We start from the raw sequence: 27,860 nt of genomic DNA, 5'->3' as shown, positions 1-27,860 counted from the left end.
GTGTCAAGTCCACTCAAGCAGAGGGCGTCCCATACGCTCCGTTTGCCGCAAGCTGCTTTTTCCCTGCCCCGTCCGTACATACATAACCAACGAACGTATAAGCCATGTCTTCGGCCTCTCCTCCAAAGGAACCAGAGGTGGAACCAGTTACTCAGTCAGGAGACGAGGCGGAGCCCATGGAAAGAGAACACCACGATATACAGACGCAGGGTCAGGGCGAATTCGAGGTTAAAGAGCAGGACCGATGGCTCCCAATTGCGAATGGTTTGTTGTTACCTTTCTTTTCTCTCACCCTCTACTCTGTCACTGCCTACTTGCCCTTCCCGGACGAACCAAAATTGCCCATAAAAAAATTTGAAAAGGACTCGACCACAAACGTGCAGAAAAACACCCATCCCCCATTCTGCTTGATATATATATATACACACACACATATTTGCAAACCTCTTGCCAATCCGAGTTGCTCTACAAGGAGAGACCGTTATACGTCCTTGCTCGACCCCACTTCATCAAACAAGCTACACGCGCATACAGTCAATCAGCCTCAAGTGATGCGCTGCAACCTTGAATCTGGCTGCAGCACGGTCCAATCACCAGATATCACCCATGCTCGTCCCTCATGTCCATTAGTATATGAATTCTAACATGCGTCCTTTCTTTAACAGTGGCCCGAATTATGAAGACTGCCCTGCCCGAGAACGCCAAAATTGCAAAGGAAGCAAAAGAATGCATGCAGGAGTGCGTGAGCGAGTTTATATCGTTCATCACCAGCGAAGGTATGTCACACGATCACGGACAAGGATGGCCTCGGACATGAGGGACTGATATAATGGTGGTTGAAATTCAGCCTCGGAGAAATGCCAGGGGGAGAAGCGCAAGACCGTCAATGGGGAGGACATCCTATTCGCCATGACATCACTCGGGTTCGAGAACTACGCCGAGGCCTTGAAAATCTACCTTACGAAATACCGGGAAGTAAGTACACAGTTGTATGCGCATCTTATTCATAGCTTCCTCTCCTTTCCTTTTTCTTTTGCCTCGTTTCCTCATACCCGCACTCCCCCCTCACTATACACATATCGCCGCCGTTTTCTGCCCTGCCGTCACAAACAATGGGATTGATATTGTCTTTAGACCCAAACTGCAAGGGGGGAAAACCAGAACCGACCCTCCAGCAGTGGCTATGGCTCCGGTGGCCCAGTCGGCGGTCCCGCCCCCGTTCCCGCAGGTATGGGCGGAGCAGCAGCTCAACCACCAGCGGGCTTCGCAGTCCCACCGCCCCCAGAGGCTGCCAACAACCTTTTGAATGCGAGTCTCGATCCGAACGAGCAGGATGGCGCGACATACGGATACCCAGCCATGGTAGGCACGGCGCACAATGGCGCCGGTGGAGAGACTTATTAACCCTCTCGAAGACGATACCCGGGTCAAAGAGACGGTGGGAAGTGGTGAGGAATTACAACATGAGTACGCGGCATCTGCCCGTACCCCGCGCGAGACAGTGAGCGAGAGAGTGAATGAATGAATGGGACAACCATGCTCTAGGACGTTATTGTACTTTTTTATATCTTTGTTTTTCGTTATTATATTTTCAGGGCGTCAAAAGGGAGTGGAGTCTCCAGTTGGGAAGGTAAGCGCCAAATCCAAGTCAAATTACAGTGAAGGAAAGAAAGAAGGCAGGCAAAATGCAACGGGACTAACTAACCACAAGTTCAAGAAAGGGTTGTTTGGAGTTGATTATATTTTCCTTTTCCAAGCCTACTACGATATTATTATAGATCGAGACGTGCTCAGTGCCTCTATCGACCTAATTACCAGCATTTTTTACTCTTGTACTGGCTCCAGAGTTTGGTTCCCCATAACATAGGAAATGGACGTCTATGAGAAAAGAGTATATACAGCCATGTGAGGCCGTCGCTGTGACTGATCACATGACCATCTGGGTCGAGTGTTGTCAAACAGCATATTCTTTGTCTACAACATCTACCCCCATAAGTCTAATTTCCGAAGCCATATCGCGGCAAATCATCTGTCAAAACACCTAGAGAAGACGCCATGGAAGAGGTTGATCCGGATGCGCTGCGGGGACGCGCCCCATCAGTGGCGGGGGTCTAGGCCGAGATGCATTCCGGCGACTACTTGTATCTACTCAACGACCTTTACATATGACCTACCAGCATCCCTTTACATTGATATATATACAAAAGCCTACGCTCTCTCACCTTCAAAGGAATCTATAGACTACGTCAAACCATGCGTCTCCCATATACCTCCAACCCCCCCGCGACGTCCAGCAGCGAGGAAGCCGCCATCCTCCAGCGAGTTCAAACACGGCGAGGCGAAAACGGCCTGCTCCCTCTCGACCTCACTCTCCTGCACTCGTTCCCCGTGGCGGATGGCTGGAACTCGTTTCTGGGCGCCATCCGCACCCGCACCTCCATCCCCGCAGACATCCGTGAAATGGCCATCTGCAGAGTTGCCGCGATCAACAAGGCGTGGTTCGAATGGGAACAACACTACCCTCTGCTGAAAGCCGCTGGCGTACCGGACGAAGCACTGGAACTGATCAAGCAGGACCAGTGCGATGAATCGGCATTGTCAGCGGTGTTGAGCAAGGAGCAGCTGGCAGTGTATAAGTATTCGAGCGCCATGACGAGGACAGTGAAGGTTCCTGACGAGGTGTTTGATGAGCTGAAGGCGTTGTTTAGCGAGAAGGATGTCGTTGAGATCACGGCTACGACTGCGGCGTATAACTGTGTGAGCAGGTTCCTGGTTGCTCTGAACGTTGGGGAGATGAATGAGTGAACATAACCGTTTGGGGCACATGGCCAGTACTTGATTTGTGGCAAGGAGTATAATACTTACACTAATTATAATTAGCCTGTGTGTATAATCGGGGCTGCGCTGGTAGTTGTTACTTTATATTAAAAGGTGATGGATGCAGCGTCAAGGATCAAGCAGCCAATCGCCATCTGACATATTATTCGCCAACCTTATCCTGTTGTCCTCCTTCTCGTCTCGATGTTTTACATACAAGCGCGCTGGACCCTGGACGGTACCAAAAGAGTAAACCTGGATATACAGGTCATGGCAAAGGGGAGTCTGGATACCCCTAGAGTATATAAGTATCTTGTCCTATGACCTGCTGATAAGGTAGATAGATAAATATTCCCGTACATATACTACGTAGTAACGAGTTATCCTCTTACGGGGCCAGACTCAGCTCGGCCAGGGTTCGACCATCAGGATGTTATATTAACGGTGTAGGTGGTAAGCGAGACGTCCAAGCAACAGTCTTTTCCTTGCATACAGAGTGCGGGACACATCTGCGGAGTATGAATACATGATCTCTCGCCATTCATCAGGCTGGACATGACAATAAGGAGCGACGTTTGGCATCTATTGATATTACTATGTATTATTATCTGTATGAGCTGTAACAAGCCCTTGTCACTATGTAATTTATCCTCCCTTCTCATCTTCTGATTGGGTCTCAGGCTGCTTAATAACACGAATATCTGTATCGACAAGGACAAGAAAAAAAAAAAACAAGAGCGAAGACGAAGAAGAGAAGAAAAAAAAGGTCAAGGGTTCGTTTTTTTTTTCTTCTTGTTTGTTCTTCCTTTTGAACTAAATAGTAAATTTTTTTCCCTTCCTAAAAAAAAAAAAAATATCCACATCTAGATCGGGGGTGATCGTGAATGCTCAACCAGCAAGCAACAATACGCATAGTGAAAACATAACTTCCCCCCTGGCCGTTTGTCGTGTCCTCGAAGCCGACAATCCCCTTCTTCCTCTACTTCCTTCTTGATATTGTCCATCTTCGTCTTCATCTTTCGTCTTCTACGAGGACACCTCTGCCCCCGGATCTACAGGTCCATCTCCCTCTCCCTCTGACCGAGATAATATCATAAACCCAGCAATCTTCATCTTCCCCCCCAAACAACAACCACGTCGCCTCGCCACCTCAAACTAGATTTTACTTTTTTTCTTCTTCTCCTTCTCCTTCATCTTCTTCCCTTTCCTCATCGATCCTCTCTCTATAAGGAGAAAAGATACTAAATGGCCGAACAACCTGGGCTCCAAAGCTTTCGTCCGTCCGCTCTATAGATTATTGGTGTTTTAACTACTAACTAATCATCCTTCAACCATCGGACGACCTTCATCTATCCTCTTTTTTTTTTTCTCAGCCCTTGTTTTAACTACTTACATACTTACCCTTTTTTTTTTTTATTTTCCTCCTTCCGCTAATCCGCTGGGCGGGTTAATACTTCTACTTCTACTACTTCTACTTCTAACTTATTTTAACCTTGTCGTCGTTGACCGATTCCTCCCAACTACTACAACACAGCCTGGGCTTCCACAGCCTCTTGTCCTTGATATGGCCGTTTAATACTAAAACAAAAGAGGACAAGAAGTGGTTTTCCCCGGTCGCTGGCTTGCTTGCGTCAAACGATCAACGGCTAATGGTATTATTAATAAATACGCCTTTAATATACTGAGGTAAGTAAGAGTTTTTACTCTTCTTCCTTACCTCCTACATCTTTACAACTTTCAAAGGAATGAGACAAGAGTAAGAGATAAAAGGATGTTCATCTCGCTCGCCTTTCCTACACACTTCCTTTCGATACGTGCTTTTATGCATCTCTCTACATGCAGTTTTACCCATGTCGATGCACGAAATTTTTTTTTATTTTTTCCTGCTTTGCCTATTCTGGGTGCATGTGATGTGGTGATGTCCTTGATATAGCATCTAGTTTGCTGGCTCTGGTACTGACTCTATACTTAGGATTGAGAGAGAGAGCCTTTTTTTTCTCGCTTTTTCCTTTTCTTTTCTGTTTCTTCCCCTTTGTGCTCACAATGTCGTCGACATCTGCACCCAAAGATGACATCGATATTGGGATGCCGCAGATAAACGCTCCCGGCTCTCCGATACATAGAGTGCTGCGAGGGTTATCTGAACCACGCAGCCTTCCGTCAGCCTCTTCCCAAAATACCCCAGCTAATGATTTACCCCCTGTAAAATGTACGTGGTGTGGACTAGAGTTTCCCTCAGAGACCACCGCAGAGTCAGTCAATAATCCACTGGACAGTCTCAAGCAGCACATGCGAGAAGATCATCCGGATATTGCCAAAGACTTGCTCAACAACCTGATTGCCGAAGAGAATCTTACTCCGTCTCTTGAGTCCGATCAGGGAAGTCGCCTTCCTATTGTCTCTCAAAGTGACGGAACTCCCAATGTCGAGGAAGAGTTGGAGCGCCACTGGACCATGCACGATGTAAAAAACTTTACAGAAGACTATGACGGCCAGCGGGATGAGCTTCAGTCGAGATGGGAAGGGGCCTTTGATGGTTTTGAGCGGCCTCAGCCTTACGAGTCAGCTACTACCGCTCCAGGGAAATTCTTGTCTCTGACAGACCCCAACATATACATCGATATCATGAAGGATCCGTCTTCCCTCTCGACCAAGGAACTTTATGCGATCACCGTCAATGCTGCACATGCACTAAGGGTCTGGCAAGACGAACATATGGCGCTTGAGAAACTGATAAAACGAGCTACCCGATCATCGCTCAAGAAGTCGTCGAACCCCAGAGAGCTCGAAGACCCACAAGTGTTCGAAGACAAGAAAGAAGCGATGCTGTATGGTTACAAACATGACCCGAAGACAAGCCAGATCGGGTTTCAAGATCCGTTCGCCCAAGGTGGCTTCATCCCCACCGCTGACCAGATGAGGAAGATGAAATTAAGCGGCACGGAACCATGGAAGATGAATCGCTGGGCTGTTGTAAAAGAAAACGGAGTGGAATGTGTCCCCAAGCTTCGGCCACCCCCAGTCATCAAGCCGAAGAAGAAGGTCCCCAACGCTGGTATAAAGGCAGAGACCGACAACAAGGGCCTTCTCGTGCCGAAGCGTGTAACCCGATATGGAGGCTCAAAGCCTTCTTCTATAGGTGATACATCGCAGGCTCCCTCAGAACCCGGCAGCCCTGGCGGACACTCCCGTCCGCAGTCCAGACATGCCACGCCACAGAGCAACGTCCCTACCCCTGTACGAAAATCCACAAGACCTTTGGCTCAAGCACTGTACGCGCTATCCACCAGCGCCCCTCGCAGTGCACCCGTCAAATCTCCCAAGTCCCCCAAGTCCCCGGCTCCGACATCAGCCGGCACCTCAAAGGCGTCGACACCGTTCTACCCCGATCCACTCCAGGACCCTAAGAACCAGCTTAAAATCAAAAACTCCAAGCACCCCAAGCGCACAGAAGCCATGATCCTGCACTGGGCCAAGTTCAACCAGGAAGGCAGGACAAGGAATCCGAAACGGACAAAGGCACAGATCGAAGCTGCACGGGTAGCTGAGCGAGAGGCTAGCCTCGACCCATCGGTAGGCTCGGCATCGAGCAGGAAGCGGATGGCAGCTGATCCCAACGAGAGAGCGGACAGCCAGCCTCCATCCATCAAGAAAATGAAGCGAGATGCGAACGGGAAGATAGAACCCGTCACGCCTGTCTCTGAACATGGAGAAGGGAGTTCTTTCCATTACCACATGCATGCAGCGTCACACCGTGGATGACGCCCGAACAACTGGCGTAGCTTACAAATTTTTTTTGTTTTTGTGGAGTTGAGTTGGACACGATGTCTTCGCTGCTCGTGTCAATTTGGTATTTACTTATTAGCATGGCGATTGTAATATGTTTTCTTCTTGCTTCTCTTGTTCTTGCTTCTGTCGCTGTCTATGCTTTACTTGGTGTCTGTCGGTTTCTGCTTTTTCCTTTTTTTTTCCGTTTCATACACTGGCCTTTGGGGGGTTTGTTGTTTCATGTTTTTTTTTTTGCACTTGCTGATACCTCCAAGCTGCTACATTTGACTCGGTCCTTTAGTTGACTACTTGTTGCTTGGTTAGGTACAGCGTGAGGGTAATACTGGGCGGGATGATATTCCTCGGCTGCGCATGTACAATACTTGGACAAATGAATTTATTTTGAAAAGAACTACAATATCACCATCATCTTCATCTTCATCCCTATATTGGTGGCGGTGACCTCACGTGACACTCTCACTACTTCAATCGGCCAGCAAAGAAAAGAAACCAACTTCGACCAACTCAGCAACTCGAGAAGAAGAAGAAGCAAAACGACGCTTCATTGGTTCTTCGGAAGTAGCCATTAACTTACTTATATCAACGGCTTGCCGCGTGCCCCTTTTGGTTTCTTTTTTATCTTTTTTATTTTATTCTTTTTCTCGGAGCGTTGTTGCTTTTAACAATAATAAGGATGGGGAAGAAAAAACGCGGCCACCCCGACCTCGAGGAGCTACTCGCAAGACCATGGTGCTATTACTGTGAGCGTGACTTCGATGACCTGAAGATCCTTATCTCTCATCAAAAAGCAAAGCACTTCAAATGCGAGAGATGCGGAAGGAGATTAAACACAGCCGGAGGTACGTCGTTCAACATCAAACTTTTTTTAAGCCATGTTCGTTCTTCTCACGTTTTATCGATAATAGGTTTATCAGTACATATGAGTCAGGTCCATAAAGAGTCGTTATCTCAGGTCGACAATGCACTTCAGAACCGGTCAAGTCTTGATATTGAAATTTTTGGCATGGAAGGTGTACCAGAGGATATCCTGCAGGCCCATAACCAGCGTGTCCTGCAGCAGTATCAGCAGGCTGAAGCGGAGCGTCGTGCGGCGACGGGGAACCCTGCGCCAGGAACGTCGGGGGGTTCTGGGCAATCAAAGAAACCAAAGTTCGAGTCTCCGTCCGAGCTGAAGAAGCGGCTTGCAGAGCATAAGGCACGGTTGGCGGAGCAGGCTGCGGGTGGGAGCAGCGGGGATGCTACTCCCGTTGGAGCGGGACAGTCACAGTCAACGCCGAGCGGAACTCCATATGTAAGGACTTACTCTCATTCCCTCACTCTACCACGTTGGAATAGAGCAAACACTAATCATTTTGTTTATATAGCAGCAGCCTAGTACGCCTCAATACACTGCTCCTCCACAAGGAACAAATGGCTCTGGCCAGGAGTATCATTACTCTGCTCCTTATGGACAACCGCCGAACCCCTTCCCACAACAGCAGCAGCCTGGTTCTGCGGTGTATGTGTCTTCATCTGGGCCCCAGGGCTACCCCTTGCCTCAATATTCTCCTCCAAACATATCACCATCAGCATACCCCCAGGTTACAGCTCCTTCGATTGTTTCACCGGTAGGAGCCAGTCCTACACTGCCATACCACCACCACCAGCCGCAGGCTATGAGAACTCATACCCCTCCTCAAACCATACCCCCCACCTACCCTGCCCGTACACCAAGCCTACCACCGGCTCCAGGACTACCTCAACGACCCAGTTTTGGTGCACCACAAGTCAATGCCTTTCAAATGCAACAGCTACACCACGGGCAGGTCTCGGCACCTCCTTCTGCTGTCCCGGTTACGACAGAGGTGCAAGGCAACCGTGCCCACCCTGCTGCAGATGCCCATTCTGAGTCACTGTCAGCATCCGCCGATAAACTGATTTCAGAGGCTGCCAAGCAAGCCAAAGAGTTACCAGCTAAGCCAAGCCCCGCCCCAGGAACCCCTGAAGAAGGGGCTGCTGGTAAACCTTCGAAGAAAGAAAAAGCTAAGTCCACCAGACTAGTTTATTCCGACAATGAAATCAGCCCGGAGGAAAAACTGTCTCGTTTGCCTAGGTACGCCTTTGTCCCTGAAAGGAGAGACGAGGCTGCTGTGGAGGAGACAGCTGTTGAACCCGCTGCTGGTTCCGAAGAGGCTGTCAGCCTTCCAGTGTAAGCATTCATCTCAAAAAAAAAGCCTCGCACTCACTGGGCCATCAGACACCATCCTTCAACTACTCCAAGTAAAATAAAATTCGTCATGTGTTCTTAATTCTGGAGTTTTGGACCATTATCGTCGGAGTGACGATGGGAATTTTACGACGTGCAGATAAGTCTTTTGAACGTACCAGTCTTTTTTTCTTCAAGCAATATACTCTGCCCTGATTATTCCGAGTTGATGATCAGCAAGTTTGCCTTTTTCTGTTGTTTCAGGTGCGTACCTGGTTGCGCAAAGTCCATATCTGAATCTTTCCTACCCGCTATCCTCCGATGAATGGGCACCGAACAGCTGGAGCGGCCGATCATCAACCCTTCCCCCGTCCCCCTCTTCTTCTTCTCTTCGGATCAGAGATACGCCAACCTCGTGGGTTTATACTTCGACGCACTGGTGAGTCGGATCATCGATCGTTCCTAGAGGATCACTGATCAATGCGTGACTCTCCTCCCTCTTCTTTTCCTCTACTTTTTCTTCCTGCTATTGAGTCCCATAGTTCCATTCCCACTTTCTCGCCCAAGGTCTTCCCTCCGAATATCGAAGTTATAGCCAGGAACCAAAAATATGGCTTATCAGTAATCAACCGGGAGAGAACAACGCAGAAACAAGACTAAGGTACGATCCAATGCTTTTTTCTGATCATAGCTAGATATAACCCAAGGGCAAGAGGAGACTAAAACCAGTTTCCCCCCTTCCTTCTTTTCGTTTTATTCTGTTCTTCCCTGTAATGTATTCAAGGGCACTGTTGTGCTCTTCTCTGCAAACATATATCAATAGTCCTTCAGGCCTTTACTCTCTCTTGCTATAAGTCCATAGTAATAACTGGTTGTTTACATACGGAGTACACAAACTCCAAACCCCTGCTGCTGATCACGTGTAACAATTACGGGGAAACAGCCGATTGGTAAGCGCGCTGTGGAGAAAAGCATGACGGCATCAACTCCAATTCTAGGTTGCAACATTTTCTCCTCCTCTTCCTCCTCATCTGCCGCTCTTTTAGCTGTCATGTTTTGATGTAGCAACGTTGTTTGATTTAGTCGTCGACAATGGGAAGACAGGCCAGGATGCGATACGGCCATGAGACCACGCCGCTGCTCTATGTTGAAGTAGCACAGCGCCCACCTCGCTATCCACACAGGAACATCCGTAAACTGTGCACCACATGTCTGGGGACGATTTTGGTTTTGTCTGTGATTGTGCTACTGTTGCCGTTTGCCCTACTTCCACGTGGATATGGATCCATCTCCGATCATCTTCCATGGACGTCGAGGAACGGACTCGACTATGCGTCTCTCCAACAGCTATTGCAAACAGTACCAAGTGCACGCAAAGTAAAGGAATGGAGCCACCATTACACGTCCGGCCCCCATCTTGCTGGGCAGAACTTGAGCTTGGCCATCTGGACAAAGGAGAAATGGGAGGAATTCGGTGTCCCTGACGTCCAGCTGACAACCTATGATGTCTATCTGAACTATCCAGTCAGCCATCGATTGGCACTCCTCGAAACAGGGAAAGAAACCAATGGCCTCAATGTGATGTATGAGGCTTCGTTGGAAGAGGATGTTCTTGACAAAGATGTTACCAGCGGGTTGGAGGATAGGATTCCAACCTTCCATGGCTACTCAGCCAGCGGCAATGTTACTGCTCAATACGTCTATGTGAACCAAGGTACCTACGAGGATTACGAAACTCTTGTTAACGCTAATATAACCTTGGAAGGAAAAATTGCTTTGGTGAAATATAGCGGTAACATGCGTGGGTTGAAGGTGAAGCGTGCTCAAGAGCTAGGAATGGTCGGCGTTATCATCTACACCGATCCACAGGAGGATGGAGATATGACAGAGTTGAATGGATTCAAAGCATATCCAGAGGGGCCTGCTAGAAATCCAAGTGCTGTGCAGAGGGGTAGTGTTGGATTCCTGGGTAAGTGTCCAGCCTGGCACTGATCTACTACTATTTTTTTTAAAGGCCATGAACTCATATTTACTTCTCAAGGTGCCGGAGCTGGAGACCCCACAACACCTGGATACCCTTCCAACCCTGGTTGTCGAAGAGAAGACCCTACAAACTTCATTCCTTCGATCCCTTCGTTGCCAATCTCCTATAGAGACGCTATTCCATTACTGAAGGCTCTCAATGGACATGGCCCAAAGGCGCTGGATTTCGGTAAGGACTGGCAAGGTGGACTCGTTCATAAAGGAGTTGATTACAATATTGGACCTTCCCCCGCAAATGTCATGATAAATCTCCAAAACGAGCAAGATTATGTGACAACTCCCATCTGGAACGTAATCGGCGTTATTAAAGGCTCAATTCCAGATGAAGTTATTGTCTTAGGCAACCACCGAGATGCTTGGATCTCTGGGGGTGCTGCCGACCCCAATAGTGGCTCAGCTGTCCTAAATGAAGTCATTCGCAGCTTTGGCCAGGCTCTCGAAGGTGGCTGGAAACCAAAGAGAACATTAGTGTTCGCAAGCTGGGATGCTGAAGAATATGCTCTAATTGGGTCCACTGAATGGGTTGAAGAAAATATCTCATGGTTGTCAGGAGCCAACGTCGCATACCTCAATGTTGATGTTGCCGCCTCTGGGAAGAAGTTTGATGTCCACGCTAGCCCGCTACTGAATAAAGCGATCTATAACGCTGCCGGACAGGTGCTATCTCCCAATCAAACTGTCGAAGGACAGACCATTCTTGACGTATGGGGCGGTAACATCGCTGTAATGGGGAGTGGAAGTGATTTCACTGCCTTCCAAGATTTTGCTGGTATCCCAAGTTTGGATTACGGATTTGTCGCCGGAGACGGCGACCCAGTCTACCAATACCATTCCAATTACGACAGCTTTGACTGGATGGACCGATTTGGCGACGTTGGCTTCGAATATCACCTTGCCATGGCCAAATTATGGTCCTTAACGGCTGCATATCTATCGGAAACACCCGTCCTTGCTCTAAATGCCACGAGTTACGGCATAGCATTGAAGCAGTACCTTGATTCTGTGAAGGATACAGTACCTCCTGAAGCTAGAAGCAAATTTAACTTCTCCTCTTTAGATGATGCTATATCTGCATTCTGCGAGAAGGCTGTTAAATTTGATGCTTACGCCGAATCTCTTGCTACTGAGCTGGACAATGGCGGTCATTGGTGGAGCAGGCTCATTCTTTACTTCAAAATTCGTTTCGCTAACCAGAAGTACAAATTCATCGAAAGAAAATTCCTATATAACAAAGGCCTTGATATCAGAGGGTGGTTCAAACATGTCATATTTGCTCCAGGGCGGTGGACTGGATATTCTGGCGCCACTTTCCCTGGTTTGGTTGAAAGTTTCGAAGATAATGATTTGGATAACGCTGAGGTTAGTACATATGCCTATGAATATAGTTGTTTATCCTATTCGTTGCTAACGGTAGTTGGTTATATAGAAATGGCGAGATATCATCAAGTCCAAGATTGACGAAGCGGCGGAGTTGCTTGGATAATATGGTCATATATATTCCTCAGGCCCGTTACTCTTTCTGGGTTATATATAGAACCATATTCAATTGTTATTTATTTGTTTGTAGTGCCCAGTACATACCGGATTTCGAACATTTATTCCTGCAGAACCACCACAAGAATCTCCGTTAAGTTACAAAAGAGAAACTTTTTGATTTGCCTGGTATCTGCAATATGATATTATGATCATATTAATTATGCCTTCTTCGGCCATTGCTTCTATGGAATCTATATATACGCAGACAGGTAGGTAAAATGTATAATAAACATAGGTCGTTTAAATTAAACTTGAGTCACCAAAATTAACCGGAATGATGTTTGTAGAGGAACTTTGTCAAGTTAAAGGAATAATGGTTTTTAGAAAAAAGTGAAAAGCAATAGCTCCCCTCTCACACTTTGCTCCGTTGTAATGATCTTTTTTAGTAGGGGTGTGGTATAAATCCGTGTATCGTATGTTCAGTTTAAGATATCTTTTGTAAGTCAGGAAGTCAGGGACTGGAGGATGTTGGCGGAATGGCTTTACCATCCGCGGTCTTACCATCTAAATTGCTGGTCTGGATTGTGGCAGCTATGTTTTCCTGTCGTATATTTCCTACTTCAAGCAGGGGAGGACTGTTCTGTTCAGCATCATTGGCCACAGCATCTGTGCCCTCGTTATTTTCGTTCTCATCGTTATCGACAAATCCATCTGTTTCAATGATCCAAAAAGCGGGGAGAGCACTAATAGCTGCAATGAATGCTAATGTCCACCAAGGTATGATCATATATCCTGCTTTAACACCAATGGAGAATATTTCGCCCAAGGCGGCAGGACCAATAGCTCTACCTATAGCAGACACGCTGGTAGCAACTCCATTCAAAGTCCCAAGAACACGTACACTAGGAGCTGAATTTGTAAGTAAGATAATTGATGATGGAAATGCAAAGACCACGGCACTCAGTTTGATTGCCATTAGAACTACTGTGGCAAATTGGCGGGCGCCATCCGTCGGGAACAGGGCGAGGAACGGCGTAAGGAAATATAGGATAGGGAACATTAAAGCAGTCACTTTAAAGCATCGTAGTACTCCAAACCGTTTGGCGGTGGGGGGGAAAACAAAAAATTGAACAACCATCCCTACTATCCCGTTAAGCGTAAATAGAATACCAATAGCCTGTGAATCTGTAGACAAGACGATTGGTTAGCCCATAAGCAAGAACTTTTATGCATATTCGAAAACGGATATACCAAGTATATGGAATTGATGACTGTGACATACCTATCCCAAAACCAGAGGAGAACTTAAAGGGAAGCTTTACATCAGGGTCGTTCACTAGATCCTGCCTTGGATGGTTCAAAAATACAGGCAGCACAGAGTCAAATGCAACGCTGTGAAGCCCTAAAGAGGCGTATATGCTAAGGATCACGACGGACTGGAAAGTCAAGACCTCTGACCATTTGACAGTGGTATTTGGTTTTTTCTCTTCTTTATCAGCGGCCGGTACTGGTGTTCGGTTTTCACCAAGTAGAGGGGTCGACTCATTGTCCTCTTGTCCATGGTGCTTCTTTGGTTTTCTCTCACATCCGCAACAAGTACTCGTCAGCATTTCTCCGAGGACAAGGCCATAGTCCCGGCTATTCTTTTTACATGCTAGAGTTTCCTACCCCCCAAAAGAAGAGAAGTATAAGCATAATTTTCTCGGCTTGAGCATTTCACTGTGACGAAGTTCAAGGCTTACCTTCAAAAATAAGAATCCTGTAACAATTCCAACAATAAAGAATATGGCTGAAAGAAGATTTGGCAAAGCAAATGGATACGCCTTGAAGAAATGGCTGTCACGAAACATTTCTGGGTATTTCTTTACTGGGTTCACTAGAGCCCCGCCAAACGCAGGTCCGAAAATGCTCCCTATAGTCCATACTAGTGGCATTAAACTGAAAGCTCGAGGTTGGAGTTCACGCTCCGGCACAAGTTCCGCTACAACAGTTCTAATAATCCCCACATTCCCACTGCTGAAGCCGAGGCAGGCACGCGCTAACATAGCCATCGGAAGGGAATTAGAAACCCCGAAGATGATAGTAAAAAACATTGTAATGGAGAGGCATGTGAGTATGACGGGTTTGCGGCCAATTCTGTCGGATAGGTTCCCCCAGGGAACGGCGGTGATGCATTGGCAGAAGGCGAACACGGCAGAAAGAACGCCAACCCATTTTGCGACATCTTTCTCGACAACACCGAATGTCCGGACCATTTCAGGCTAATGTAGTTTATTAGCATTTGTGAAAGATAGCCAATATGCAGAAAAAACGTATATAAAGGCCGAGAGTAGGCGGGAGATAGGGATAGTATCATACTAAGTATGGAAAGACGGATGTGAAAACGACTATGACAAGGAAAATCAAATATCAGTGCCATTTCTAGGAACGCTCGAAAGATAACGGGATCAGAGGGTTTATAGATATACCAGGTTCGGCGAATCGACACACAGCTAAGATGTAAGGTCATATTGGTTAGCCATGGCTCAGATATTAAAAAAGTACGTGTGTGAAAGGACATGGAGAACTCTTACCTAGTATCATGAACTGCTGCACAGGCAGCTTAGGGGTTGTCTTCGCCATAGTGCCAATGTTGAGAGGCCCTCCCTGGGATCGAGAGACTACGTCCAAGAGCTGGGCAAAAAATGTAATCTCGGTTATTGATTAGCCGGTCTTTATTACGTCGCTCTGAAAGCCCCCACCGTTCGTTTCGAGGAATATAAGAAGCTGGGAGGCTATGAGCTAATAATAGCCCGTTTAATACAACGTTAAAAGAGACGAGGACCTCGCTTCATAAGGGAGATGTGACTGAGGAAAAGGTCCTCCCAGTCACGCTTCAGGCTGTTACAAAATTCAAAGCGGCTCGCGTCTCTCCGCCAGTTACTGGGATAACAGGCCTGACTCAGCTTTGACATGGGGGGGAATTGTCGGCCTCTCCACAGAGGAAAGCTATGGGCCATGGCTGTGCGCTTAAACCCCACTGTTCAGCTGTTATCCACGAAAGCCGAAGAATTCTATGTAAAGCTGGGCCGGATACAAATCGCAGAGGGTAGTCGTGCATGGCCAAAGCAAGAAGATAACTATCGAGGATGTAATGATGTCCTCACCGTTCTTTTTTGGTGCAACAGCGACGTGGCGGTGGACACCTGCAACAAAAACTAGCGGGCGTTGAGTACGGCCTAACTATACATAGCACAATCGACTTCGCAACCGAAATGCTCTTATTGGATGACTCCATGGTTGGCGAGTTGCTTATGCACAGATCTGATCAATAGGGACGCAGCAATTGATGCAGAAACTTTTCTGGAGCACATTGAATGCTGCGGGTTTGCGGCATTTCGGGAGCTCTCTCCCGGGTAATCCTAGCCCGATGGCCGAACATCCCCATACAGGGCGTTTTGCTAATATCAGCACAAGTAGATATTGACTAAAAAAGGGGCCCTCTTACGGTCATAAACAACAATACCACAACTCCCTCTATTTTGGAGTACTCAAGATCGAGTTTTCTTCACGTCGAGTTCGGGACGTCGTCAACTTCCCAATACGGTAAGGTGGACTAGACTCTCGGCGGATCTCTCGGTCCGACCGGCACGTTATGGTCACGTGCTTTGATGATATAATCAGCTCCCCGCAAACAAACAACAAACATTTGAAGTGAAGTAACCGAACAAGATACGAGGCCAATTAAACAGAGAAATGGGGTTGATTGATGTTGACCCTGAATACACGCATATGTAAATGAAAACCAAAACCAGAAATAGAAAATGTCGGGGAGATAATCGCAGCCCTTCACATCCACATAGCATCACCCTCTCTTGAGCTCTTCAAGCCTCTTCTGCACAGGCTTCGGTTTCGAACTCCGCTTAGACTGTTTGTTCGATTTACGTAGAACCCCGAATTTCTCGTAGCCTTCTGGAAGCGCCTTTAAATTTGGGTATGCGGTGGTTTCCCCAACTGGATTGCTCACTGACCAACGAACTAATAGCTCACACTGGGATCTGTCGAATACTTCCATGTCAAGGAATGGAGTACAATTAAAGTGCAAGTTCCCGTCTTCAAAGTACACTTCATTCATGCGTACCTGTCTGTTAAAGCACGAGATCATAAGAACCTATATTCCAAGTTAGTAGGTAAGGGGTTTTCTGTGCTTCCCCCCCAAGGCTTTTTTTTTAAACTTACAGGACATGTGTGGTTGACCAGTGACGGTGGCCATCTCATCCGGTGCATTATGATATCAACGGCTACCAGTATCTCACTGCGAGCAAGTTTTGATTCCGTACTCTTGTCAGGCCGTAGGCCATGCGAAGAAAATGAGATGACATGGCTCTCAGAAGGGCGTGATTCATAGGTATCAAGTGCCGTGTGGCTTAGCCAGTCAGTCAGCTCATCGGGATTGAGGTTGGCAAAATTTCCACCCATACGTGTGCGGGGGATTCTATCAAATGAATGGTTAGTTATCACCAAAGCCAGGAGATTCAATTATAGCGCAATGACATGACGAAGGTTACCTACATAACCTTACGCCAGGGGGTATATTGAAGAAATAAGCACAGATCATCTGATTGTGAATCTGGGATCTCAGAAATGATAAGTTCCCAGCATCTGCGGTAGATACGCTCAGCATCACGATATACTAGATTATCAGGGCTCCATTGAAGTTCACGGATCTTCCCTTCGTCGTAGGCCCATGTCTTAAATTCTGATGTTGAGACGGGTCTGAAATATTTTCCTCCATGTTCCAGGTCCATCGCCGATACACGTATGTTGTGTTCCTGTAGCTTCTTATGCGAAAAGTAGATGCTATCCTTATCCTTCGCGCTCCGGAAGTATGTGAAAATGTGCTGGAGTTTTTCATACGCTTCACGCTTGCGCTCAATGATCCGCTCCAACGTTGCAAGACCTATCTCAGTTGCATCAGCCATGGTGGGTGTATCGAGTGTGATCAGAGATATTGCTATTGAATGAGTCTGTGCAGGGTTAACCAAGAAGTTCAAAAGGAGCTGAATCAGTGGAATAAGATAAGTGAATCATGCCGCGCAGGGCAATATATAAAAGGTTGGCCAAGCTTCTTAATTTGGTTAGGGGAATTTAACTCGGAGGACGCCGCCTACTTTGTACTATGGACATAGATAAGGTTAACTAGTCGTGGGTTGCCATAACTACTATGTAAGGAACTAAAATTAAATTAAGCGCCCAAGAATCACAAATCTATGTTCTAATGGAACCAACACAGTGTGAAACATAGAGTTGCTATGATTAGAATAATTATGCATGGGAAACCAATAGATGAGATCTCGAGAGTGAAGTTGCTTAGTTGCAAGGATCACTAGGGATGGACTCACATTTTAGCGCTGTTTTACCTGTAGAGGGGCTCAAATTGGGGGCCAAGTGAATTAACCTAAGTAGACACTCCAACAATTGAATCTGGATGGATTCACTATGTGTAATACCTGGCCCCCTTGAAACGTATGTTTACGCCCGCGCCGTGTAAAAATAACGTAATTGTAAGCGCCCACATTTGGAGCAACTGCTTTCGGGGGTTCTCTTCCCGTTTGAAATGTCTACTTAAGCGGAACATAAACCCATTAAAACAGAAATAGGCCACATACTTTCCTATCAACATCAAAACCAGAACCAGCAAAAGCTTACCACTACCCCTTTTATCACGAATTTTCTTCAGGGTTATAATTATGTCAGGTTCTAGTGACGTTATCGAATTCCCTTCTGCCGTTAAAGAATGGAAGGCCCTAGCCAAAAAGAACAAACTAGAAAATGCTAGTATTCATCACAAGGCCTGTGATTCGGCATCGAAAATTAGTGAGGAACAATATCTCCTACTTCGGAGCTTTTGGGTGGAAGCGCCAGCGGATAATGAAAACCCCGGGACCTGGGGGATCAAAGCTACTCAAGAAGCAGCCCACTGGCTGAATAACGAGGATGACTGGAAGAAATACCTTGAAAGTCTTGCTATGTCGTCTAAAACCACCCCAGCCCCAAGGCTTGGCTCATTCTCGTACGTTTCATTGGCCAGAAGTCAAGTAACGAGGCTCCCAGAGGAGTATGGCGAGGAGGATGAGGATAAGAACGTGTCATTTAGTCCGATATCAAGCCGATTACGATCATCCGACCCCAAGCCGGCCCCAGATGGAGAAGACAGACCCGATAGCCCAGCGGAAGACGCTGCGAGAAGAATGGGAATATCCCAAACCCCTCCTAACATGAGTTCCGATGAGGATATTGAGAACGCATACTTTAAGAAAGGGGCTAGCAGTAAAGATGGATCTGGTGGTGATCTCACTAAAAGATTGGAGGGTATTGCGTTAGGGAAAGAATCGGTCGATCATACCACTGGCAAATCCCCGGCGATTTCAATTGTTAAGATGAGCCCCAACTCATCGCGCAAAGCTTTCCCTAAGGTAGAGGATGAGCAAATTGTGAATGGTTTCTTGATCGCGTTTCTTGCAACGATATGTATGTATCATCCAAAGGTCAACCTCGAGTGGTCGCCAGTCCGGAAAGCCTTTAAATTTGGAAAAGTTGATATCCCAGCCAGCGGACAGAAGACGTTTCTTTTCGAGGCAAGAACCGATGGTCATTTATCTCAGCCATTTTTAAAAGATACCAATGTGCGATCAGCTATGATCGTTGAGGTTAAGCCTACCTTCCGGGGGTACAGCAATCGAGTCATCTACCAGGCAACCGCCCAGATGGCAGCGTGGATATACAACGAACCGGATAAGCCAGGGTCAAAGCAGCCATTTCGGTAAGAAAAATCTAAAGGAAAAAGATGATTCATTTCTGAGGGCAACATATTGTCTAACATCCCATTGATTAGGCGCGCTATGATTTTGCAGGAGCGCCAAGAAATTAGGCTTGTCATTGCAAAGTACGACCAAAAATATGTCGATTACCTTCATGACCAGACGGTAACCGACTTGTCATTGCTAGAGATGCACGAACTCGGAGCGTGGGATATTAGAACTAAACGAGATATGGAGGGGTTTGGTGTCATCCTCTTAGCGCTTGCACTGCAGAACGGCGAACTCGTATATTAGAGTGCTTTAGGTTTAGTTACCCACTAGTTACACGGTTGTTTTCATAGCCTCCTACTCTATCTATTTGATTTCAGTTTCTATGCATTAATTATAGTGGAGATCGTTTATCAAAACAGTTCTCTTTGGTTATCAATTTCTTTTTTAAGTATCTGCACGTAACTACCCATTACTAGAGGAATTTAACAAATGATTCCGGTGCCAAAAAGTACATATCTCAATATCTACAACACATCACCAGCTCCTGGTACCAGTTATACTATACCACGTCAGAAACCCCTTAGCTTTATCTGGTTGTGTTGCTGATTAAACCGTGTGTGGCTGGCCAGACAAAATCAAGGAATCCTATGAGGCACACTCTAGGTAACTAACCTGAAATATATAACGAAGGCGAGTGTATCTACTTCGTACGTCCATCATTCGTGTCTCCAACCTCGAATAACCAAACAAACGAGTTATATGCGATGTTTCTGAATATGCAAAAAGGAAAAGGAATGGCATTATTTTCTGTGGCTCTCTTCTACCTAATGACTTGAGGAATCACTATCTGGCTGGTTGAACAGTAGAGAACACGGTTTGCTTCGCTGAGATGTGGGGTAAGTCTTCAATGATATTAGAGTATGAATGTATAGACGTTAAGGTAACTTCGGCAAAACGATCATATTTCTCCTCTAGTTATCGTTAATCGGAAAGCTTCCTCTCTCTAAATTGGACCATAGACCCATCCTTAAAGGGCAAGATGCAATCAATAAACTGATACTCATTGTGTCTTCGTCGTCCAGGGTGTTTATTGTTAGGATCTCCCTCTCCACTGGGCTCTTGAAGCCTTTTGTCCTCAGGGAGACAAATGTCGAATTTGAATAGCAACGTCGCTAGAGTTAACATGAGCTTTAGATAAGCCAAATTCTTCCCAATACAAATTCGGGGTCCATAACCAAATGCGAGGAAAGTAGATCGGGCTCTAACGGCACTCTCAGGTGTGCTCTTTTCATCATCAGTAACAACGAAGCAGTATTTGTCGGTTGAAATCCATTATTGCATATTATGATGTATAACGTATGGGGCAACATCAAGTGTGGTACCCTGCGGGAAGCAGTTTCTGTCCACCGTAAGACCTCCTTTTAACACTTCTACCATCAGATTGACGGTCTGTGGAGGAGCAAGCCTCAGTGCCTCGTCAACGCATGCACGCAAATATACAAGGTTAACCATGTTGCTGCCACGAATGTCTTCGATAGAGTTGAATGTGGACCGGACCTCGGTAATGGCTTCCCTTAAACATTCTAGGTAGCAGAGGAAGTAAAAGATGGCACCTGAAAAGGCTTCTGCAGTGGTATCAGAACCGGCGGCAATTAGAAGACTACTCTCAGCGGCGAGTTCTTCTCGTGAAAGGCCTTTATCAGTCTCCGGATCTTTCCTATTAATCAGATAGTGCATAAAGCTCTTTCTAGGATAATTGAGGCCATTCTTTTCGGTAGATTAATAGCGTAGGGCCATCTGGCGGGTCGCATATATTGAATAACCTTTATCTCGAACCAGCTTCCCTCCGAATACCTCCAGTATTTTACTGCGAATTGAGGGGCGAACAAGTTTTGTAAATGGCAATTAACCGAACCGTAGCCAAACTCCAGTTAGTGTGTGATATATAACTTTGAAATCCAAACGCTCAGTGCAAAGCCTCCGTGGGGTTCATTAGTTAAACACACATAGTAAAGGAACTGGCTAGATGACACCATCAGAGATGGAACATATCTATGTTCCTCGCTCCCTATGCAGTTGAACCTCGTGCCAAAAGTTAGGTCCCCCATGATATCGTAGTGAAAGCAGATGCTCCAGTGATTCATGTCCATAGGCTTACCCCATTCTCCGCGGTTAGTCGCAGTTTCACTTATCTTCTCGCAAAATGTCTGGATGTTTTCCAAAATGAAGACTTCGGAGGATCTCAGGGCTGCATCTGAAAACGCATGCTCTATAATTCGGCGTCGAAAACCATGTTTTACTTCATCAGTCTCGCTATGCACGGTATGTGCCTTTGCAGCAGCATATAAAGTTCGAAACCAGTCCCCTTTTTGCACGTTTGCCTTTCGGCTATATATTTGCCTGATAGCAGATGCGCTGTTGACGGACCGATGCGGACGACGGGGCCTATAAGATATAGAGTCAGGTCAGACCGCTGGTTGCGTTTATGCTCTCTAGCTTTCCTTTGGGCTCCGTCCTTGGCGTACCATATATTTTATGGAGCTCTAAACAGTTTAAGTGCCTATCACCGCTAAGGATGTCGACATAAAACGGTCAATCTGACAGTTTGTTCCAAAATGGCCCGGATATTTGGCAAGAGGGTGCAATATCAAACGATAAAAAGCAATCATGGGAATCTACTAGTAAAAATGAAACAATTTTCAGTATTAGCTGGACCATGATAGATAAATATACGGTGCTGTTTAGCCTCATAAAAATCGCTATGACGCTAATGATTAGGGGTAGAACCCCCATCTCCTGGAGCCAAAATGGAGAAATGTAGCCCATGGTCAACTTGATATTAATCTCAGCTGTCTCAGACGAGAGAAATGAGAAATCTAGTCCAGCACCAATAGAGGGGAAACGCCTGGAGGTAGTGGAAATACCAAAATAAAAGTTCATGTGGGGAGTTTGGCTCTTGAGATCTTGAGATTTGATAATAGGATGCTTCGGGCTACCGGATTTCGGAACAGACCAGCATGGCTTGTAACGATTTGACGCTGTCAGCCAGCCTGAGAAGCACAAGCTGGAGAGTTCAATGTACGTCTCTTTCTCGTGTTGTGAGTAAGAGTCATGGGACGACCTCGAATGTAATGTAGATATAACATTCGTGTTTGTTCGTCTGGCTTGTTCTCCCGGCAGTCTTTAAACAGGACAGGAAGGCATAAGAAACAAGGATCGGGAATTCCTGCAGCAGGAGATTTTGCACTGCCATGTAAGACATCCATTCGTTGTTGTTGGTATAACCCCTCATGACTAGCTGCAATGTCGATCTGAAACTGTTTGACCACGTCAAGAGAAACCCTTGCTTTTAATAACCCAAAATCGGGTCATTAAAACTTATGTGTGCGATATTTCCTAGTTAATACCGAGCTATCATAGTCATTGATAGTAAGTCTGATTCTTACAAGTCATCCTTAACGCGTAGTTAACTAACACGTTATTGGAGGCTACAATGTTAACTATTAAACATGTTCAGCTTCCAAGCTGCCTAGATGAGTCTACGTGACTGAAGCTATTTCCTGACGAGTTTGATTGTAAAGTGTTGTATCAAGTCTTGGGTTTCCTACATAACCATGAAATGGTTGCCCATACTGATATCTTTTATAATTTCTAGTCTTTTTACATGTTAATGCTTCTTGGGTTATATACATAACTACGATACCAACCCTTGAGATGGAACATGCATCTTCCGTATATAGATCGCCTTCAGATATACACATGGGAAAGGCATGATGATGGCATCCCGAGACAAAAGAAACCCTGATCCTGGTGATTGGGTAGAAACTCACTGATGATGGTGTTCAAACCATATCGTTTTGGTAGAATACGAAGTAACAAGTACCTACGGAGTACTCGTGGCCCAATTATTACAAAGCAACAGGAGACCTTCCATGCTCTTCCAGCTAACCGCATCTCCCGTATAGATGAAGTATTGCATACATAAACACCGTATATATAACGTATAAGTACGCATGGGACACCCCAAAGTCTCCAAAATACGACAGGAAATCTCAAGGCTTAACCGTTTATTGCTCTATCTATGCGTGGTTTGATGGTCAACATACACAGTGGGGGGTAACCAGCTAATGACTGGTTGCAAACAATACACGGGCCGATTTCAAGTTGACTTGGAGGACTTTTCACGTATCAACAGGGTTAATGTACGAGATGAGATGAAAGGCCGTCCCATTAATTAAATGCAGTATGCAGTATGTATGTGTATACCTATCCAAACAAGCAAGGGGGAAAAAGAAAGTATTAAATAAAAATAAGAAGCCAGCACCAACTTCAATGCGATCACAAAAAGAGGAATACTAGCAAAAGAAATGAAGGAAAAAATAAAAAATCCGTACAAAGAAACGCCAGAAGATACGAGAATATATGTAATGTTTGTGTCCCGCTTCTCGAGGGTTATAACTGAACGACTATCTTGTCTCCCTGAAAAGCGGATTTTGAAAGGTATCTGGGTGAGTATTGACTATTGTAAGGTTCGTCTGGTTAGCAATGTCCTTCAGGTCCTCAAGCTGGATTGGTATGATACATACTGGAAATATATGCTTCCGGCCGCTTGGTCTTTGCACTGCTCGATGTAGGTATCCAAGTCTGCCTTTGCTTTACCTCCGAGCTTCGGGAGGCGGGTCTCAGCCTCGCTAACGATCCGATATGATTCCTCTATCAGACCAACGGTGTAATCGACTGCAGCTTGGACGTTCATGCGCTTGTGGACCAAAAGAAGTGGGATTATATTGTCAAACTGGCAGTCCTTCTAAAAAAGGGGCGGAGGAAAAGGAAACGTTAGTCAGCCACCGCTTTTGGTAATCAACGTCATTACTTATTCGACATCTATCGAACAGAACCACAGCAAGGATGGCACTTACAATCTCTTTCTTGACTGAGAATATATCATTCATTCTTTACAAGCATCTATCAGCGTTTGGTTCTTTGCGGAAAGGGAAGGTTGATACCCACAAACTGATAATTCGGACGACGTGATATCGTATTGTCTGCACCGACTCATGCCTCAAGACCTCATCCGACACCTCAATGTCGCTGGCGTATCTAAGAGCATGTTAGTTGCACTTGCGGCAAGGACTATGGATAAACGGGCTTACGGTATCAAGTCGAGGGTTGGGTAGACACCGATATTGATTATTCTCCCCTCAATATATTCTTCCAACGATGGAAGATACTTCTCTCGCTGCTTGCTCACCTCCATCAGGCACTCAATGTATTCAACCGTGGTTTTGAGAAACTGAGACTTGGATTCTAAGGGGCATAATCAAGGTTAGCCTTTAAATTGTTTCTCCCCCCAAGCCCCGGGGGAAGCATGGGTATATTAACCTTCTGACCAGCCTACAGCAAGCTTGGGACCAACTGTGCGGTAGATGATACAGCTTGGAAGCACATATGGTTCCGGGCCGCTGCGGTTGGGGTCAAGCCAGTACTTTACGAAAGCAACTGGGTCCTGTTTCACAAACTCTTCGGATGTGAGGAAACTGTCTACGTCTAAGAGCAAGGCATGTTAGCTTAGGTGAGATGTTCTCATGCTTCTCAACGTCCATTATCCTTACCGTCGTCAAATGCAAAGAACTGATTGAAATTTATTATTAGCACGATATGGTAGAGATCATAAGATTGTCGAGAGGAATAATATTATACCCAGGCCATTTTCTCAAAGAGCACCTGCAACTTTCCTTCTGTTGTTCGAGGGAAAAAGCATGCAATGCATAGAGTCAGGTCAACCTTTATTGCCATCTCTCGCAAGTTGTCTCTCTCGATCCATCTTCATAATGGGCAGATTGTTAGACGGGTATAAGAGTGTACGGGCTAGAATCAACTTACCGTGCTAAAAACTCCCCTTCTGTTGCTTTTATCTTGTCATAAGCAGGATTGACGCCCATATACCATCCTCTAAGACATTCCTCTAAACGGGGAATTGTATAGGAGCTTCCTTTGAGGAGGTTTATGATATACTCCTGCTGATGACGGTATTCTAGATCTCTGGAATTGTTTGGATGTCCATGACGACGAAAGGCAGGTAGACTGCGAAGTTTGGAATGCGGCGATGTTATGGCAGATACAAGCCAACGGAATATAGCTGGGAACGACATGGTGAGAGCAGTGACTCAGAAAAGATATGTTAAGTTTTGATAATGATGTTCGCTTTCTCTTTTCCTGAACCAGGCTGGATGTGGAGTTTATATGAAGTATGAACAAAACCACCCCTTCCCCCACCGTACGATTTGGTTTCATTCATTTTGATTCATTTTTTTTAACTTTGAAATCATAAAGTATTTTAGGATACTCAGTCCTAGGGGGATCCCCAAAAGCGCCTTCAATCCACGCGGACAACAAACCGAGCGTCTGTTAGCAATAATGAACCCACTCTACGTGGCCCACCGCTCATGGTTCTCTTGATCCACGAAGGCAATTGCCGTCGCAATGGTACCACTCTGGCCCTCTGCGCATGTTCATTCTACTCGCAATTATTAGAACAGCGCGAGCAATCCATCAAGTCAACAGCACTAGCGCTCTTCTAATTCCGCACAGCTGACAAACACGAGAGTTTATCACTGAACTTTCAACGTCCATAATTACTTCTTATTGCGCTTGTTTACCCATACGCTTGTGTGTATACGGCCACACCTCCGTATTTTCTACAATCGCTTAACATACCTATCTTCTTTAAACTGCCTGGAAGGGATTAGTCTTGGGCTATGCACGTTATCCCCGTTCCCAGAAAATGAAGATCCTGACAGCACATCCCTCCTTCATCATAAATTCCAAGGCATTTTGGCTCACGAGGCCCGCAGCTGAAGTTTAGCATACAGTTAGCCGGCGGTATCAGACCCACGAGTCTGGACGGAGTACGGAGTACACTTCACTTCCTTCCGAGAAGGACGTTTAGGCCCCTTTGGGAAGCTTCAGAGGAAGGCTCGAGATCCGACCTTTATTGCGCCATGGCGAGAGACAATTTCAACAATTAGTATGTTGTGCCACGAAAGAAGGTTTGAGATATGTAAAACAGATATTCAATATCATGGTGAAAGCAATCTCTCATATGATTCTAATTCTTTGAAAGGGAATGAAGACATGTGTACGAAGTGGCTAAGCCAGTGGCTATTCCCGCTCGCTACCTTGATTGCAAGCTTGCCACTAATATGAAAATTTGTCTTCACTGAAGGCAGGGATCATTCACTTAACTTCCGGACAAGTTTGCTCATTCCGCCTTCACACGGTGGTGAGGTTGTGAACCAACCTGAAACTAGTTGTAAACCCGTGCTGGCGGATGCTGGAATGAAAACCCATCCGGACGGGAGAACTTTTATTGACAGGTTGAAACTCTGGGGACGTTGAGGAACCGGCTGCAGGGCATCCTTTCCAGAGTTTACGAGCATACGCCGGACACGGTTGCGGAGTTGATTCGAAGTGGGCCAAGTTTGGTCCTTCCAGAGTTTAATATCTTGTCCAAATTATATACATGATGATGATCTTGACTTGACAAGTTCTAAAGTCTTACATAAAACAATAAGTATAAAGGGAAAAAAACCACATCCCTGGGAATGTTGTGGTTGGAGGCCATGTTCTTGCCCCCATGCCCGAGTGCAAAGATTACTTGCTCCAAACGAGATCGCTTGACCCTTGGCAATATTACGCTAAATTAAGAATCTTTGCTAATGGCCTGGCCTCACTAACGCCAATATCTGGAAGCAACCTCCAGGGTTATGGAGTAAAATGCATCTACCTTGCCTCGGTTTCGGTAACCGGCCGTGCCTGAAGGATGCCGCACCAGGGAATCTATTCCATGCAAGGAGTAAACAGTACAAAAAGAAGGCTCCCGAGGGCAAATTGAATGAAGCTGAGCTCTCTGAATCAATGCCCGCCACAGCACTTTCAGAAGAGAGAAAAGTCATGACAGACAGGAAAGGCGATCTCGGGTTTTCCGAACCTTTATTTTTTCTTTTTATTTCTCGCTTTTTTCTTTTTCAGCACAACCCCTCCCTTTTCTTCAAAATTATTACACATGAAACCTCCACTTGGTGATCGCACGATTCTGCAACCAGATGACTGCCCTGTCGACTTTCTGCGTCAAAGTGGGTTATATTTATATACATATTATTTATTATTATCCCCTTGTGAAAGGCAAAGGAAAACCTCCCTGGGATCTCCCCCTTTTTTTCCCGCTAGCTTACTTACACGGAACTCTCAGGGGTGAAGGGTGCAAGCTAAACATTGAAAGCAGCGCCGATGCTTTGGCATCGTGAAAAGAAGATGGGCCCGGCAAGATGGTAGAATATCTACGGCCGCGGGGGGGCAAATCTTCCCAGCCTTCGGGTTTGGGAGCCAGAAGCATGGGAAAATTATACTTTTGAGAAGGGGTTGGACGTCGAAACCTTTCGATCGAGTACATGGCTTCGATGCAAGCATGTGTTGTCCAAGATGGAGCCGAAACCACGGAATACAAACGAACGGGCATGCAGAAATTATCGTTGTAGCCCACTTGATATTTTACTCTGTGCTCGTCCGTACTTATACTTCCACCAATGCAGTTCAGGCTTTTATCAACCAATGTCCTTTGCACGGTAAAGTGCCCATCTCCTCGGCCAAAGAAGGGTTACTTCCGACTGCCTTTCACTGGCCTGCATTTCTGCAATTTCGTACATAGTACGTTGGATATCAAACATCACAACCAGTCTTACCTCTACATCCCTTTCTGT

General features: G+C 46.0%; 11 protein-coding genes across 11 annotated transcripts; 6 read left to right on the top strand and 5 right to left on the bottom strand.

Annotated features, from left to right (window-relative positions):
- Window positions 1-104: 104 nt before the first annotated feature.
- MCYG_05806 (nuclear transcription factor Y subunit B-7) lies at window positions 105-1,404 on the top strand (the record flags this gene model as incomplete). Its single annotated transcript, XM_002845891.1, has 4 exons — window positions 105-612; window positions 666-776; window positions 848-1,035; window positions 1,135-1,404. The coding sequence occupies 4 exons, from the start codon at window positions 105-107 to the stop codon at window positions 1,402-1,404; spliced, it is 1,077 nt and encodes a 358-aa protein (XP_002845937.1).
- An 849-nt stretch (window positions 1,405-2,253) lies between these two features.
- MCYG_05805 (4-carboxymuconolactone decarboxylase family protein) lies at window positions 2,254-2,805 on the top strand (the record flags this gene model as incomplete). The annotated part of the gene is made up of 1 exon (XM_002845890.1): window positions 2,254-2,805. One exon carries the CDS (start codon window positions 2,254-2,256, stop codon window positions 2,803-2,805), a length of 552 nt encoding a protein of 183 aa, XP_002845936.1.
- Window positions 2,806-4,860: 2,055 nt separating this feature from the next.
- MCYG_05804 (conserved hypothetical protein) lies at window positions 4,861-6,579 on the top strand (the record flags this gene model as incomplete). Its single annotated transcript, XM_002845889.1, has 1 exon — window positions 4,861-6,579. One exon carries the CDS (start codon window positions 4,861-4,863, stop codon window positions 6,577-6,579), a length of 1,719 nt encoding a protein of 572 aa, XP_002845935.1.
- Window positions 6,580-7,279: 700 nt separating this feature from the next.
- On the top strand, window positions 7,280-8,798 carry MCYG_05803 (RING-6; the record flags this gene model as incomplete). The annotated part of the gene is made up of 3 exons (XM_002845888.1): window positions 7,280-7,445; window positions 7,521-7,897; window positions 7,971-8,798. The coding sequence occupies 3 exons, from the start codon at window positions 7,280-7,282 to the stop codon at window positions 8,796-8,798; spliced, it is 1,371 nt and encodes a 456-aa protein (XP_002845934.1).
- A 1,085-nt stretch (window positions 8,799-9,883) lies between these two features.
- MCYG_05802 (uncharacterized protein) lies at window positions 9,884-12,317 on the top strand (the record flags this gene model as incomplete). Its single annotated transcript, XM_002845887.1, has 3 exons — window positions 9,884-10,760; window positions 10,806-12,193; window positions 12,261-12,317. The coding sequence occupies 3 exons, from the start codon at window positions 9,884-9,886 to the stop codon at window positions 12,315-12,317; spliced, it is 2,322 nt and encodes a 773-aa protein (XP_002845933.1).
- Window positions 12,318-12,821: 504 nt separating this feature from the next.
- Window positions 12,822-14,932, bottom strand: MCYG_05801 (conserved hypothetical protein; the record flags this gene model as incomplete). The annotated part of the gene is made up of 5 exons (XM_002845886.1): window positions 12,822-13,495; window positions 13,593-13,953; window positions 14,053-14,571; window positions 14,669-14,697; window positions 14,884-14,932. The coding sequence occupies 5 exons, from the start codon at window positions 14,930-14,932 to the stop codon at window positions 12,822-12,824; spliced, it is 1,632 nt and encodes a 543-aa protein (XP_002845932.1).
- Window positions 14,933-16,154: 1,222 nt separating this feature from the next.
- Window positions 16,155-17,271, bottom strand: MCYG_05800 (uncharacterized protein; the record flags this gene model as incomplete). Its single annotated transcript, XM_002845885.1, has 3 exons — window positions 16,155-16,460; window positions 16,529-16,784; window positions 16,862-17,271. The coding sequence occupies 3 exons, from the start codon at window positions 17,269-17,271 to the stop codon at window positions 16,155-16,157; spliced, it is 972 nt and encodes a 323-aa protein (XP_002845931.1).
- Window positions 17,272-18,039: 768 nt separating this feature from the next.
- MCYG_05799 (conserved hypothetical protein) lies at window positions 18,040-19,404 on the top strand (the record flags this gene model as incomplete). Its single annotated transcript, XM_002845884.1, has 2 exons — window positions 18,040-19,112; window positions 19,185-19,404. 2 exons carry the CDS (start codon window positions 18,040-18,042, stop codon window positions 19,402-19,404), a joined length of 1,293 nt encoding a protein of 430 aa, XP_002845930.1.
- Window positions 19,405-20,082: 678 nt separating this feature from the next.
- MCYG_05798 (cytochrome P450 67) lies at window positions 20,083-22,041 on the bottom strand (the record flags this gene model as incomplete). Its single annotated transcript, XM_002845883.1, has 6 exons — window positions 20,083-20,385; window positions 20,458-20,848; window positions 21,052-21,169; window positions 21,260-21,546; window positions 21,704-21,779; window positions 21,840-22,041. 6 exons carry the CDS (start codon window positions 22,039-22,041, stop codon window positions 20,083-20,085), a joined length of 1,377 nt encoding a protein of 458 aa, XP_002845929.1.
- Window positions 22,042-23,553: 1,512 nt separating this feature from the next.
- MCYG_05797 (uncharacterized protein) lies at window positions 23,554-25,253 on the bottom strand (the record flags this gene model as incomplete). The annotated part of the gene is made up of 9 exons (XM_002845882.1): window positions 23,554-23,620; window positions 23,688-23,908; window positions 24,021-24,054; window positions 24,112-24,201; window positions 24,255-24,408; window positions 24,484-24,648; window positions 24,699-24,732; window positions 24,802-24,925; window positions 24,985-25,253. The coding sequence occupies 9 exons, from the start codon at window positions 25,251-25,253 to the stop codon at window positions 23,554-23,556; spliced, it is 1,158 nt and encodes a 385-aa protein (XP_002845928.1).
- Window positions 25,254-26,333: 1,080 nt separating this feature from the next.
- MCYG_05796 (uncharacterized protein) lies at window positions 26,334-27,553 on the bottom strand (the record flags this gene model as incomplete). The annotated part of the gene is made up of 3 exons (XM_002845881.1): window positions 26,334-26,605; window positions 26,839-26,940; window positions 27,340-27,553. The coding sequence occupies 3 exons, from the start codon at window positions 27,551-27,553 to the stop codon at window positions 26,334-26,336; spliced, it is 588 nt and encodes a 195-aa protein (XP_002845927.1).
- Between the last annotated feature and the right edge of the window lie 307 nt (window positions 27,554-27,860).

This window comes from Microsporum canis, genomic scaffold, assembly GCF_000151145.1.
Source record: "Microsporum canis CBS 113480 supercont1.5 genomic scaffold, whole genome shotgun sequence".
Taxonomy (NCBI): Eukaryota; Fungi; Ascomycota; class Eurotiomycetes; order Onygenales; family Arthrodermataceae; genus Microsporum; species Microsporum canis.
The sequence above is the reverse complement of the archived record's forward strand: the minus strand, read 5'-3'. Positions and strand labels throughout refer to the sequence as shown.